Source organism: Dipodomys merriami, unplaced genomic scaffold (genome assembly GCF_024711535.1).
Source record: "Dipodomys merriami isolate MVZ:Mamm:240054 unplaced genomic scaffold, mDipMer1.0.p SCAF_158, whole genome shotgun sequence".
NCBI classification, from domain to species: Eukaryota; Metazoa; Chordata; class Mammalia; order Rodentia; family Heteromyidae; genus Dipodomys; species Dipodomys merriami.
In genome coordinates, this window is record NW_027202915.1 from 536,776 (window position 1) to 549,494 (window position 12,719).

The window sequence follows — 12,719 nt, forward strand, 5'->3', positions numbered from 1 at the left end:
TCCCTACTGAGGTCACTGTGCCCCTCCTGACTCTCCGAGGCCTTTGGCACTGTCTGGAAACCATTCTTATCTTAGTCACCTCCTCCATTCTCACGCAAAGAGAAAAGGCTGTTGCCAGGGAATGGTGGCTCACACCTGTAATCTTACTCAGGAGGCTGAGATCTGAGGATCATGATCAAAGCCAGCCCAGACAGGAAAGTCCATGAGACCCTTATCTCCAGTGAACCAGCAGAAAACGGGAAGTGGTGCTCTGGGTCCAGTGGTAGCACCCTAGCCTTAAGCTGCAGAGGGACAGTGCCCAGGCCCAGAGTTCAAGCCCCACGACTGACGAGAGCGAGAGTGAGTGAGTGAGTGAGTGAGAGAGAGAGAGAGAGAGAGAGAGACAGAGGCTGGGTCTCCCGTGTCTGGGGCCTGGCTCACAGAGAGCCCTGAGTGAGGAAGCGCCTGATCATGTGACAGCAGCTCACAAGTGCCAGCAATTCTGTGGGGAGGCCAGGCCTGCAGCACATGGCCACCCGGTTTGACCACTGGGACTTGATGTGCCCGTCGGAGGATGACGGAGCCCCAGCGGCCGTGCAGGAGTACCTAGGACAACGTGAAGATGAGCGTAGGGAGGCCCTGGGACGGGAGTGGCATGACTTGCAAAAGTCGAGCCTCTTCATCCCAAGGATTAAAGGAAGTAGATGGTAGATTGTATTAGGCAACACAGCCCAAATAGTTGTGTTGAACTAATATCCTGTGCCTACGTATGCTAAGTGTTAGAGCACAGTGGTAGTGAAATCTCCTTTGTCAGTGTTATTGGGGAAGCCAAACTAACAGATAATAGAAAAGTAAGTGGCAGGAGATTAACGCAGGCTGGACTGCCTGGAAAGCCTGGCCCTGGAGGCTCTCAGAGGAACTAGTTTTCCCTGAGAAGGCAGAATGTTTGTGGGGGGGAAGGGGGCGCTGTTGAGGGCAGGGCCCTCTAATGTGGTATAGAACCTTACATGCTGTTGGTTTCAACCAGTAAATGCAGCAGATGATCAGTGAAGGATACATGCATGAATGCGTGTGTGCTTGGCTGAAAAGTGAATGAGAGGCTGAAGCCATGCAGCCGGGAAAGCAGCACAAACAAACCTGGGAGGCGGCTCGGAACGCGGGCTCAGCAGTCTGTGTGGCGGGCGGGAGCCTGGGGAGGTGGACTTACTGGGGTGACTTGTGCAGGCCTGGGCGCAGGAGTCTGCGCTTCCTCCCGTGGCAGTGGAGAAGCGTAGTAGGGTTTTGAGGTGAGTCGCATGGTCGGGAGGGGCTGTGGGAAAGTATTCTGCGGGTTGTTTGTTAGACTACTGAGAGAGGTTCAACCAGGGGTGACTTCAGCATTCTGAAGAAGCCCTAATCAGGAGGGATTGAACAATGGGGCTCACAGGGGGACTCATGCCACGATGAGTAACCGAGGGACAAAGACAGGCAGCCAATTAGAAGCATTGTCCTGGGTGGCGGTGACACCACACCTAACCGCATGCCGAAGGTGCAGCTGCGACTCCCAGGGTGGAGCCGCGCCAGCCTGTCCCAGACGCGCCTGTACCCACAGCTCACGGCATTCCCAGGCCCGGGGCCGGCTGTCTCTGGACTGAGCAGAGAATGAGTATTTGTAGGTGAGAATAGATGTGGTTACAATGACTCAGTCAACAAATACACTTCAACATCTTCCAGGTATCTGAGCTACTTTGATAGGGATACAGAGGTTAGACAGTACTATGCAGATGTTAGACTTAATGATTATTATTATTATTATTATTTTTGGGTCCAGTCATGGGGCCTGAACTCTGGGCCTGGGCGCTGTCCCTTAGCTCTTCAGCTCAAGGCTAGTGCTCTACCACTTGAACCATAGCTCCACTTCTGGCTTTTTTCTTATGTGTTGCTGGGGAATTGAACCCAGGGCCTCAGGCATGCAAGGCAAGTGCTCTACCACTGAGCCACCTTCCCAGCCCCAGACTTAATGATTATTATTAGATGTAACAGACCCATGGTCTGTGTGTAATGTACTTGATGAGTGCAGGGATTCGGTTGCTTAGGAGTTAGTGCTCATAGCCTCATAGCACAATCTGTTCACAATATCCACAGAGCACCTGGCGTGTAAGTTTGAGACTGAGTATGCTTTCCAATGCCCAGGAAGTCGTCGGATACACACGCTGGTCACATAGCACGGCGTTCCTGCGCAGCCGAGTCTGCGCGGGGCAGGGACGTGAGTGTCACGTGGTAATTTAGCAGCCGGGAGGCTCTCAGAACAACTTTTAAACAAATGCTCACATGTTGCCATCTGTGTGTCAGGCTCTTCTGGGTGCTGCTCAAAACCAGACAGGTTTCCTGCTGGCTGTGGCCAGCATTTGTGTCAGTCTTCTTTGTGTTGCTGTGAGGTCATGAGCACAGAGGTGGAAAGGTTTACTGTGGCGTTGGGCCCGTGTCTCTCACCCGATTCCCTGGACGTGGGCTCACGCACAGCATCACCACAGCTGCTCCTCTTATGGAGGCAGGGAGCAGAGGGGAGGTGGGACAAAGATGCCCTTCCGGGTCACGCCCCCTGGCCTGCTTCCTCTAACTGGTTGGCTGGACCCCGCCCAATGGCAGCCCATGCCTGTGGATTGATCCGTCAGTGGACAAATCCACCACTGCACTTAGTGTCCTGGCCAGCCAGGTGTGCCCCTGCCCTCCCCCCCCCATCTCTGAACACGGCTTTCTTCAGGAACACTGCGAACCTAAGCCATGGCTGCCTTCCCTGCATCTTCATTGAACAGGCAGGCGGCAGAGCAGCGGCTGGCTGGCCTGAGCACCTGATGCGGCGTCCCTGGGAGGCCCGGCCCCCGAGCCTGCGCCCTCACCGGGACGCGGCTCCCACCCATTGGTGCGGGGAGCAAGGCCTTGTTCTGAGCAGTGGGGTGCGGCGCTCTGCCCAGGCCTAGATGCTGGCATTCTGGCCCCGGCCCCCTCAGATTTTCTGTCCAACTTTTACTTCAGTTGGTCCAAGCTGGGCCACACTGCAACAAGGAGGCATTTTGTGGTTGTTGTTTGTGTGTGCGTGTGTTTGCATGTGTGTGCGCGTGCGTGCATGTGCGCATGTGTGTGTGTGTGGGCGTGTGTGTGTGTGTGTGTGTGGCTTGAACTCAGCACCTGGGTGCTAGCCCCAAGCTTTTGTGTGTAAGGCTAGCACTGTACCATTTGAGCTGCAGCTCCTCTTCTGGCTTTTATGCTGGTTAATTGTCCATAAGAGCCTCACAGACTTTCTTGCCTAGACTGGCTTTTTGCTGGGATCCTCAGATCTCAACTTCCTGATTAGCTATGGGTGCCTGGCCAAAGAGGAGTTTTTTTTTTGTTGTTGTTTTAGGTATGTCATGGGGCTTGAACTCTGGCCTGGGCGCTGTCCCTCAGCTCTTCAGCTCAAGGCTAGCACTCTACCTCTTGAGCATCAGCCCCACTTCCCATTTTCTGGTGGTTTATTGGAGATAAGAGTCTCACAGACTTTCCTGGCTGGGCTGTGGGCTGGCTCTGAACCGTGATCCTCAGATCTCAGCCTCCTGAGTAGCTAGGATGATAGGCGTGAGCCACTGGTGCCCGGCAAGGGGGAGCTTTTACAGGGCTGAGGAGTGGCTTCTGTCTGTGGGTTTAGCTGGCCACCTGGTAGCCAGAGCTGCTGAGGAGTTCTTCAGAGATGTCATGATCACAGTGGCGTCCACGGCCTGCTCTTCAGTGATTTTTCATGGTAAACATTCAGTCATCTCTCCATACCTCTGCTGAACATAGTAATAGACTCCCTGTGAAGCTGGGGCTTTGCATTAATCTTTCAACAATTCAATCCTTTTCATTCACATAAACAGCTTTCTTCATGAGGTGTTTATTTCCCCTACTGCTTTGACCACAGCGCTGGATTCAGTAGGTTTCTTGGTTTATGATGGTGCAGGGAAAAATCAGTCCACAACCCACCAGAGTGTACACAGACGTGCCGGTCCTGGGGTGTGAACAGGTGTGCTCATCCTGGAGTGTGCACAGATGTGCGGGTCCTGGGGTGTGCACAGGCGTGTTGTCCTGGGGTGTGCACAGGCGTGCGGGTCCTGGGTGTACACTGGTGTGCTGGTCCTGGGGTGTGCACAGGTGTGCGGGTCCTGGGGTGTACACTGGTGTGCTGGTCCTGGGGTGTGCACAGGCTTGTGGTGCGGCGAACGCCTTCTCGGCCAGTGAGAAAGAACGACCACCACACCAGGAGTCTTCTCAGATCACGCTTTATTGGAGAGCCTTTTAGTTGATGGGAGAGCTTGAGCGCGAGAGCGCGTGCACCCGAAACATGGCCGCTTATATAGGGAATAGGAACACGGGTCTTTCTATCATTGGTCGTCTGCCTTTCACCGTCACCAGCCACGGGATTGGCTGGGGACTCTACGTGGCTCGCGCATGCGCAAAGCCCAGGACCCACCGTCCCGCCAAGCACTGCCTGAAATGGAGTGGTTACCTCAAAGCTGCAAGGGAGTGGGTGCCATCTTGTAATGGCGTTTACCCTGGCTCCCTACAGTGTGGGTCCTGGGGTGTGCACAGGCGTGCGGGTCCTGGGGTGTGCACAGACGTGCTGGTCCTGGGGTGTGCACAGGCGTGCGGGTCCTGGGGTGTGCACAGGCGTGCGGGTCCTGGGGTGTGCACAGGCGTGCGGGTCCTGGGGTGTGCACAGGCATGCGGGTCCTGGGGTGTGCACAGATGTGTTGTCCTGGGTGTGCACAGATGTGCTGGTCCTGGGGTGTGCACAGACGTGCTGGTCCTGGGGTGTGCACAGGTGTGCGGGTCCTGGGGTGTGCACAGGCGTGCGGGTCCTGGGGTGTGCACAGGCGTGTGGGTCCTGGGGTGTGCACAGGCGTGCTGGTCCTGGGGTGTGCACAGATGTGTTGTCCTGGGGTGTGCACAGGCGTGCGGGTCCTGGGGTGTGCACAGACGTGCTGGTCCTGGGGTGTGCACAGGCGTGCGGGTCCTGGGGTGTGCACAGGCGTGCTGGCTGCACAGTTCCAGGGGCTCAGGCAGTGGTGGTCAGGCTCTGAGCTCCATGGTGCTTGGCCATTGGGTAGGAAGAGAAAAGAAAGCCTGAGACGATGATGGATGGTAAACCACCCTCTGTCTCCCTCAGGTGAGCCCTTTTCTCAAGAGGAAATGGAGGAAATGCTGTCGGCTGCAATTGATCCGGACTCCAATTCAATGAACTACAAGGACTACATAACAATGATGGTGATAGATGAATAGTAAATCTTCTGAAGATTTCAACAGCTGGGCAAAGGGATCGTTGGTCTTTGCTTATCTTACATTTTATATCATATATAAAATACTTGGTGATGTAACTGTTCCAAGATTTTTTTGTTTTTAAATATGATTAGAATAATTTAAAATATAAATTTACTTGGTATGATCAAGCCATATGAAATGACAGATTATTATTTTAAAACAAATCTTAAAATGTTCTAACACTGAAATGGATTGTTTGAAATGATTATTTTATTGTTCTTTCTTCTCCCTCCCCTCCCCGCCCCTTGCTAACTTCCTGTGCATTTCTAGTGAGTTATTTGTGGCCCTTCCCCGGGCACTTGCCCACTCCCTGCCTCCAGGTCCCCCAGCAGGGTGCACTTCCTCCTGTGTCTTCTTGCCCTTTCCCCATTAGCTCTAATCCACCCATGGGAGAAGACACGGTCATTTGTCTTTGTGTGTGTGTGTGTGTGTGTGTGTGTGTGTGTGTGTGTGTGTGTGTGTGTGTGAGTTGTGGGTCTTGAGGTCAGGACCTGAGTGCTCTCCCTGAACTCTTTTGCTCAAGGCTAGTGCTCTACTACTTTGAGCCACAGCTCCACTGCTGGTTGTTTGAGTGGTTAATTGGAGATAAGAGTCTCACAGAGCTGCCTGGGCTGGTGTTGAACTGTGATTCTAGATCTCAGCCTTCTGAGTCGCTAGGATTATAGGCGTGAGCCACCAGCACCTGGCGTATTATTTGTCTTTTGAGCCTGGTTTGTTTCACTCAACATGATAATTTCCAGTTCTGTCCATTTTCCTCCATTTTCCATTTCCCACTTGGTACAATGTTGGCTATGAGTCTGTCATCATATATAACTTTATTATGTTGCGGTAAGTCTCTTGTATTCCTAGTGTCTTCAGGGGTTTTATCATTAAGGCATATTGAATTTTGTTAAAGCTTTTGGTGCATCTATTAAGATGGTTATATGATTTTTTCTTTATTCTGTTTATGTGCTGTGTTATATTAATGATTTGCATATGTTGAACCATCCTTGCATTCTTGGACAGAGACCATCTTGATCATGGAGGATGATCTTTTGATGTGCAGTTGAATCAATCTGCAAGTACTTTATTGAGGATTTCTGCATCTGTATTCATCAAAGAAATTGGTCTATAACTTTCTTTTTTAAAAATTGTTATTATACAGGTGATATACAGAGGGGTTATAGTTACATAAGTTTGGTAGTAAGTACATTTCTGTTTGGACAATGTTCATCCCTTCCCTGACTCTCTCTGTTTTTCCCTTCTGTCTCCACCCACCACAAGTTGCATAGCTCATTTTCAACATGGCATCTAGTGACTACCCTTACTGCATTTGTTCACCCTTTGTCCCTTTCTTTCTGTGTATAATTTTCTTTTCAAAAATTGTGTCCTTATAGGATTTGGACTCAGAGTAACACTGGCTTCATAGAATGAATTTGGTAGTGTTCCCCCCTTTTCTATGTTGTGGGAAAGTTTGAGAAGCATTGGTGTTAATTCTTCTTTAAAGGTCTTGTAGAATTTGTCAGTGAATCCTTTTAGTCCTGGGATATTTACTAGAAGATTTTGTGTGTGTGTGTGTGTGTGTGTGTGTGTGTGTGTGTGCACTTGCACTCATACCCTAACTAGAGAAAGAGTCTCATGCACTTTTTTCCCCAGTCTAGCTTCACACTATGATCCTTAGATCTCAGCCTCCTGAGTATCTAGGATTATAGGTATAAGCCATTTACATCTTCTTGGTTCCTTCCCCCCCCCCCCATGTTATATATGCCAAGAATTTTCTTCTAGATTTTGTAATTTATTAGAAAATTATTTTTTCAAAAAATGTACAGGATCCCTAACAGATAAAAGATACCAATTGGTATCTGTTTTAACAGCCCTCTTTTCAACTTTAATATTATTAGTTTGGGTCTTCTCTTTCTTTCTTTTGGTTAGTTTGGCTAAAAGTTTATGATTCTTGTTTATCTTTTCAAAGAACCAAGGCTAATCTTGTGAGGTAAGGATGCTTTTTTGGTGGGTTAACAGCATTAACACACCAGTTTATTACGGATGTGCAGACAGAGATGGCCTACATGGAGGGAAAGCACTGCATGGAGTTTATTGCATTCGCTCACCTGACCTCTGCAGCGACGCTCACACACTTGGGGGAGCCGGGGTGTGTTTTCCCCTAAAAGTCACAGTTGAGCATTTGGAAGGAGCTGTTGTCTTCGTGCCTGATGACCCAAAGTAGCTGTGGCCCGCATGTCACACACGGCCTTCGGTCAGTGACCTCAGATTCCATGTCCCTTCCTCATGGGACCGCGAGTCTGTCCATGAATGATCCAGCAAAGACACTGACAGTCATGAGACACTGGGGGCGGGGCCAGATGGCGGCCGTGTGCGGAGGCCCGTGTGCAGAGGCCCATGTGCCGAGGATGTGGGGTTAGAAGGACAGTTTGGGTTAGCTCTAAAAATGACAACAGAAAACCAAGTAAACACGTAAGGTAATCAGCTGGACATAGTTTGACAGGTTAATATATTTAAATGAATGTGTATTTAAAAAAGAAAACTCATACAAGTCAGATTTGCTAACTTGAATTTCTAAGTCTTCTATTTTCAGTTCCGTCATTCCGCAGTGTACGTAAGTCACCGTGAATTGGATGTGGATTATAAGCATAGAAATGTGAGGTGATGTCTGCAGTACCCAGGGTTAAGCAATCCCGATTTCGTTTTGTCTTGTCTTCTTAAGGAAGTTCTCCCCGTGTGGCCTAGGCCGATCTTGCCTCTGCCCGTGGAGCCGGGGCTGCAGGTTTGTACCACCATGCTCAGCTCCTTCCAAAGCGTTTCTTCATCCAGAAATGAAGAGTTCTCATGACAGGTGCGGTGGCGTTACTTGTAAGCAGTGTGAGCATGGGTGGTCGCAGGCCGGCGGCGCCTGCGCTCCTGGCGGGCGCTCCCTGCCCCTTGCCCGGCCCAGCCCTCACCTTGCTCCGCAGCTCCGCACCGCGTCCCCGGCTCCTGGCTGCCGGCGCCGGCCAGCGCATCTTTCCGGGCTTTGGGAAGGGTCACCTAAGAGTTTATGTAATGTAACCCTTACCACAGCAGGTGAGTGGGCTAAATCAAGGGCAGCTCTGTCCTAAGGAAACGGAGGCTCAGAGAGCCCAAAGCTCACAGAGGCGGGGCCGCTTTGACCCAGGTCTCCACTGAGACACGGAGGAGGAGAGACGAGATGTGGCCGTGGCCGGGCAGGTCTCCATCTTCCCCCCCCCTCCCTCCCCCTCCCCTGCCATCTCCACAGCCTCTCCACAGCCTCTGCCCCTCTCTGTACCTGCTTTCTTTTCTTTTTTCTTTTTTTTTTTTTGGGGGGGGGTCCGGTCGTGGGGCCTGAACTCTGGGCCTGGGCGCTGTCCCTCAGCTCTTCAGCTCAAGGCTAGTGCTCTACCACTTGAGCCACAGCACCACTTCTGGCTTTTTTTTTTCTTTTTTTGCTTATGTGGTGCTGAGGAATCGAACCCAGGGCCTCATGCATGCAAGGCAAGCACTCTACCACTGAGCCACCTCCCCAGCCCCGGTCCTTTATTTTCTAGTGGTGTTACCTCGGGCCTGCTTCCTTCTGCAGCTGACCTTCCTCGCTCACCAGCCCCACGCACACCCTCCAGCCAGCTCGCTGACTTGCTATGCAGCCTTCAATAGCCACTAAAATTAGAATTCAGTGGAATCAAAAGTAACTTTGCTTGAGCCAGTGCTGTTGGCTCACGCCTGTCATCCTAGCTACACAGGGGGCTGAGATCGGAGGATCACTATTTGAACCCAGCCTGGGCCAGGAAGTTTGAGAAACTCTTCACTTAACCACCCAAAGCCAGAAGTGGAGGTGTGGGTCAAGAGGTAGAGTGCTGGCCTTGAGCAAAAGAAGCTCAGGGACAGCGCCCAGGCCCTGAGTTCAACCCCCCAGTACTGGTGTGCGTGTGTGTGCCTGTGCACGTGTACTGTCTTCATACCACGCACATGAATACTGGAGGGTGAAATTTCTTCAGTAAGACAAGAGTCACTTGGGGTTTTCCTGGCATCTCGTGCTGTGTGGGGAGCAGGAGCAGAGAAAGTCTGGGTCCTCACCGAAGTCCAGCCAAGGCCGAGCGCCTTCCCCCACGCAGGCTGCCCCAAGGGCCAAGGCCTTCGCTCAAACCTAAAAACACTCCATGCACAACTTCTGTCTGTGCAAAGTGACCCAGTGAACGAACGCTCCAAGAGCTCTTCAGCTCCGGGGCACGTTCACGGGGTGGTGGTGGTGGTGGTGGTGTGTGTGTGGGGGTGCTGTGCTGTGCTGTGTGTGGGGTGCTGTGCTGTGTGTGTGGTGCTGTGCTGTGCTGTGTGTGGGGTGCTGTGCTGTGCTGTGTGTGGGGTGCTGTGCTGTGTGTGGGGTGCTGTGCTGTGTGTGTGGTGCTGTGCTGTGCTGTGTGTGGGGTGCTGTGCTGTGCTGTGTGCTGTGCTGTGTGTGGGGTGCTGTGCTGTGCTGTGTGCTGTGCTGTGTGTGTGGGGTGCTGTGCTGTGTGTGGGGTGCTGTGCTGTGCTGTGTGTGTGGGGTGCTGTGCTGTGCTGTGTGTGTGGGGTGCTGTGCTGTGCTGTGTGTGCTGTGCTGTGTGTGGGGTGCTGTGCTGTGTGTGTGGGGTGCTGTGCTGTGTGTGGGGTGCTGTGCTGTGTGTGGGGTGCTGTGCTGTGTGTGGGGTGCTGTGTGTGTGTGGTGCTGTGCTGTGTGTGTGGGGTGCTGTGCTGTGTGTGTGGGGTGCTGTGCTGTGTGTGGGGTGCTGTGCTGTGTGTGGGGTGCTGTGTGTGTGTGTGTGTGGGGTGCTGTGCTGTGCTGTGTGTGGGGTGCTGTGCTGTGTGTATGGTGCTGTGCTGTGTGTGTGTGTGTGTGTGTGTGGGGTGCTGTGCTGTGCTGTGTGTGGGGTGCTGTGCTGTGTGTGGGGTGCTGTGCTGTGTGTGGGGTGCTGTGCTGTGTGTGTGTGTGTGTGTGTGTGTGTGTGTGTGTGTGGGGTGCTGTGCTGTGTGTGTGTGTGTGTGTGGGGTGCTGTGCTGTGCTGTGTGTGTGGGGTGCTGTGCTGTGTGTGGGGTGCTGTGTGTGTGGGGTGCTGTGCTGTGTGTGGGGTGCTGTGTGTGTGGGGTGCTGTGCTGTGCTGTGTGTGGGGTGCTGTGCTGTGTGGGGCGTATGACACCCTCCTGGGAGCCATCTCTGCCACCTACAGGAAGTTGCTGTTGAGCTGACACCAAAAGCCAAAGCAGTGTGGACATATCTACCATACAAGAGGAGAAGGGAGCTCCTCAGAAGAACTTCCACCCGCTCCGCTGCACTGCGCAGGTCCCGGAGCACAGCGAGGATGACTTAGCTTTTCAAATAAACACCCATGAGCGCGAGCAACTTCACCATAACCTGGCTTCCGCCTCAGCTCGCCAGGTCAGCTAGTAAATAAAGACCCAAGGACGCACACTCCGCTGCTGACAATGGAAAGAGCAACCAACACACCCGAAAGGCAGCAGGAGTTCTTCCCCTGGGTCCGGGGCGTGGGTCTGGTGCCAGGGGACCGGCAGGGCTGGAGAGTGTGCCAGCTACTGCCACCTGCTGGCCACAGGGCCAAGTGTTGGATGGTAAGAAGAGTCACCTCCTTCACCACCAACCGCCGCTGCTGCTGTCACCGCCTCCTCTTCACCTCCCCCGCCCCCCCCCTCCGCTGGCTGCCCAGTGCCTTGAGCCTTCCCGGCCTGGCTGCGCTGTGGATGAAGGTGCTGGATGTCTCATCGCCCCCGGACCTGGGCTGTTTGTTCTCACTGCCCGCTGCCTCGTTCTACCTTCTCTTCCCTTGCACCGAGAGGGAGGCCGGCCTTTTCCTCCTGTGTTTGGCAGTACTGAGATTGGCAGCTGGTGCTCTGCCCCGGGAGCCTTTCTGTTCTGACGTTACATTTCCTGCACAAGTAGCACAACGTCTGCCACCCAGCCAGCCCGGATTCCGCAGGGCCAGTCCCACGGCCTCCGCACGCGAGGGCCCGAGGGCATGGGGGCCGTTCTTGCTGCTTCACACTTAGTTTCTGGTCATCTTTTAGATGATTGGAGTTTAGAGAGAACTGTGTAGCTGAGAGGGAGAACATGTGACTTTTAAACATCTATACGCACGTGTATATTTAAACATGTACACGCACATGTGTATTTAAACATGTACATGCACATGTGTGTTTAAACATGTATACGCACGTGTGTTTAAACATGTATACGCACGTGTGTGTTTAAACATGTATACGCACGTGTATGTTTAAACATGTATACGCACGTGTGTGTTTAAACATGTATACGCACGTGTGTGTTTAAACATGTATACGCATGTGTGTTTAAACATCTATACGCACATGTGTGTTTAAACATGTATATGCACGTGTGTGTCTAAACATGTATACGCACGTGTGTGTCTAAACATGTATACGCACGTGTGTTTAGACATGTATACACACGTGTGTGTTTAGACATGTACACACACGTGTGTTTAAACATGTATACGCACGTGTGTTTAAACATGTATACGCATGTGTGTTTAAACATGTATACACACGTGTGTGTTTAAACATGTATATGCACGTGTGTGTTTAAACATGTATACGCACGTGTGTGTTTAAACATGTATACGCACGTGTGTGTTTAAACATGTATACGCACGTGTGTTTAAACATGTATACGCACGTGTGTGTTTAAACATGTGTACGCACGTGTGTGTTTAAACATGTGTACGCACGTGTGTGTTTTCCTGTGGTGAAATGTACAAGGCAGGAGCGCGTGGTGGAGGAAGTGCCCGCCTCACGTCGCAAGCGTTTGCCTCTGTCTTGAGCCTGTCAGCCCTTGCTGCGTCCCTGCAGGCCGGGCTTTGAGGGCTGTGTTCTGTGGACTGAGGTGTCTGCCTGTGCTTGCTTCGCGCTGTCTCCTGCTTTGGAGACTGCACCGTTACCCTCCGGTTCTGTGGGCGCTCGCTCACACACCTCCCAGTATCTCCTGCGTGCTTTAACCCCTTCCTCTGGAAGATCATTCCTGGAGTCCCATCCGCTCAGGAGGTGGAGGTAGGAAGATCACTGTGCACTCAACCCGGGCAACAGTGAGACTCATCTCAAAGAAAAAAAAATAAGAAGGAAAGGGGGCAGCTGTTCCTGATTCTTCTCCTTCTCCCCTCGCGTTTGCCTTCTTTGGCTAACTGGATGAGCCTGTAGCCTCCTACCATCTCCACTCGGTGTTAGAAGTAATGATTATTATAATATTATATTATACCATGCATATGCAGTTCATAGATGAGCAGCTGCTAGTCTTGTTCTTTAAACCTCACGTGCAGCCCTCCCGGGGTCTTCCATCAGGTTTGCCAAGTCCCTTGAACTTGGGTCAAATTCCAAGTTCTGGGGCCTGCAGCGGGTGGCAGGCAAAGTCTCTGCTCACAAGGACTCTGGGG

The 12,719-nt window shown here is 52.2% G+C and overlaps 1 protein-coding gene across 3 annotated transcripts in view; it reads left to right on the plus strand.

Moving 5' to 3' along the window:
• Efcab2 (EF-hand calcium binding domain 2) overlaps positions 1–5,455 on the plus strand; it is a 45,883-nt gene extending 40,428 nt beyond the window's left edge. For 2 of the 3 annotated variants that reach the window (XM_070023136.1, XM_070023133.1), the window contains exon 7: positions 5,141–5,454. In XM_070023136.1, the coding sequence (XP_069879237.1) occupies positions 5,141–5,253 (113 nt within the window). In that variant the 3' untranslated portion in view covers positions 5,254–5,454. Of the gene's footprint in view, positions 1–5,140 lie in introns of all 3 variants that reach the window. The other variant, XM_070023134.1, reaches the window with a different exon arrangement.
• The last annotated feature ends 7,264 nt before the right edge of the window (positions 5,456–12,719 follow it).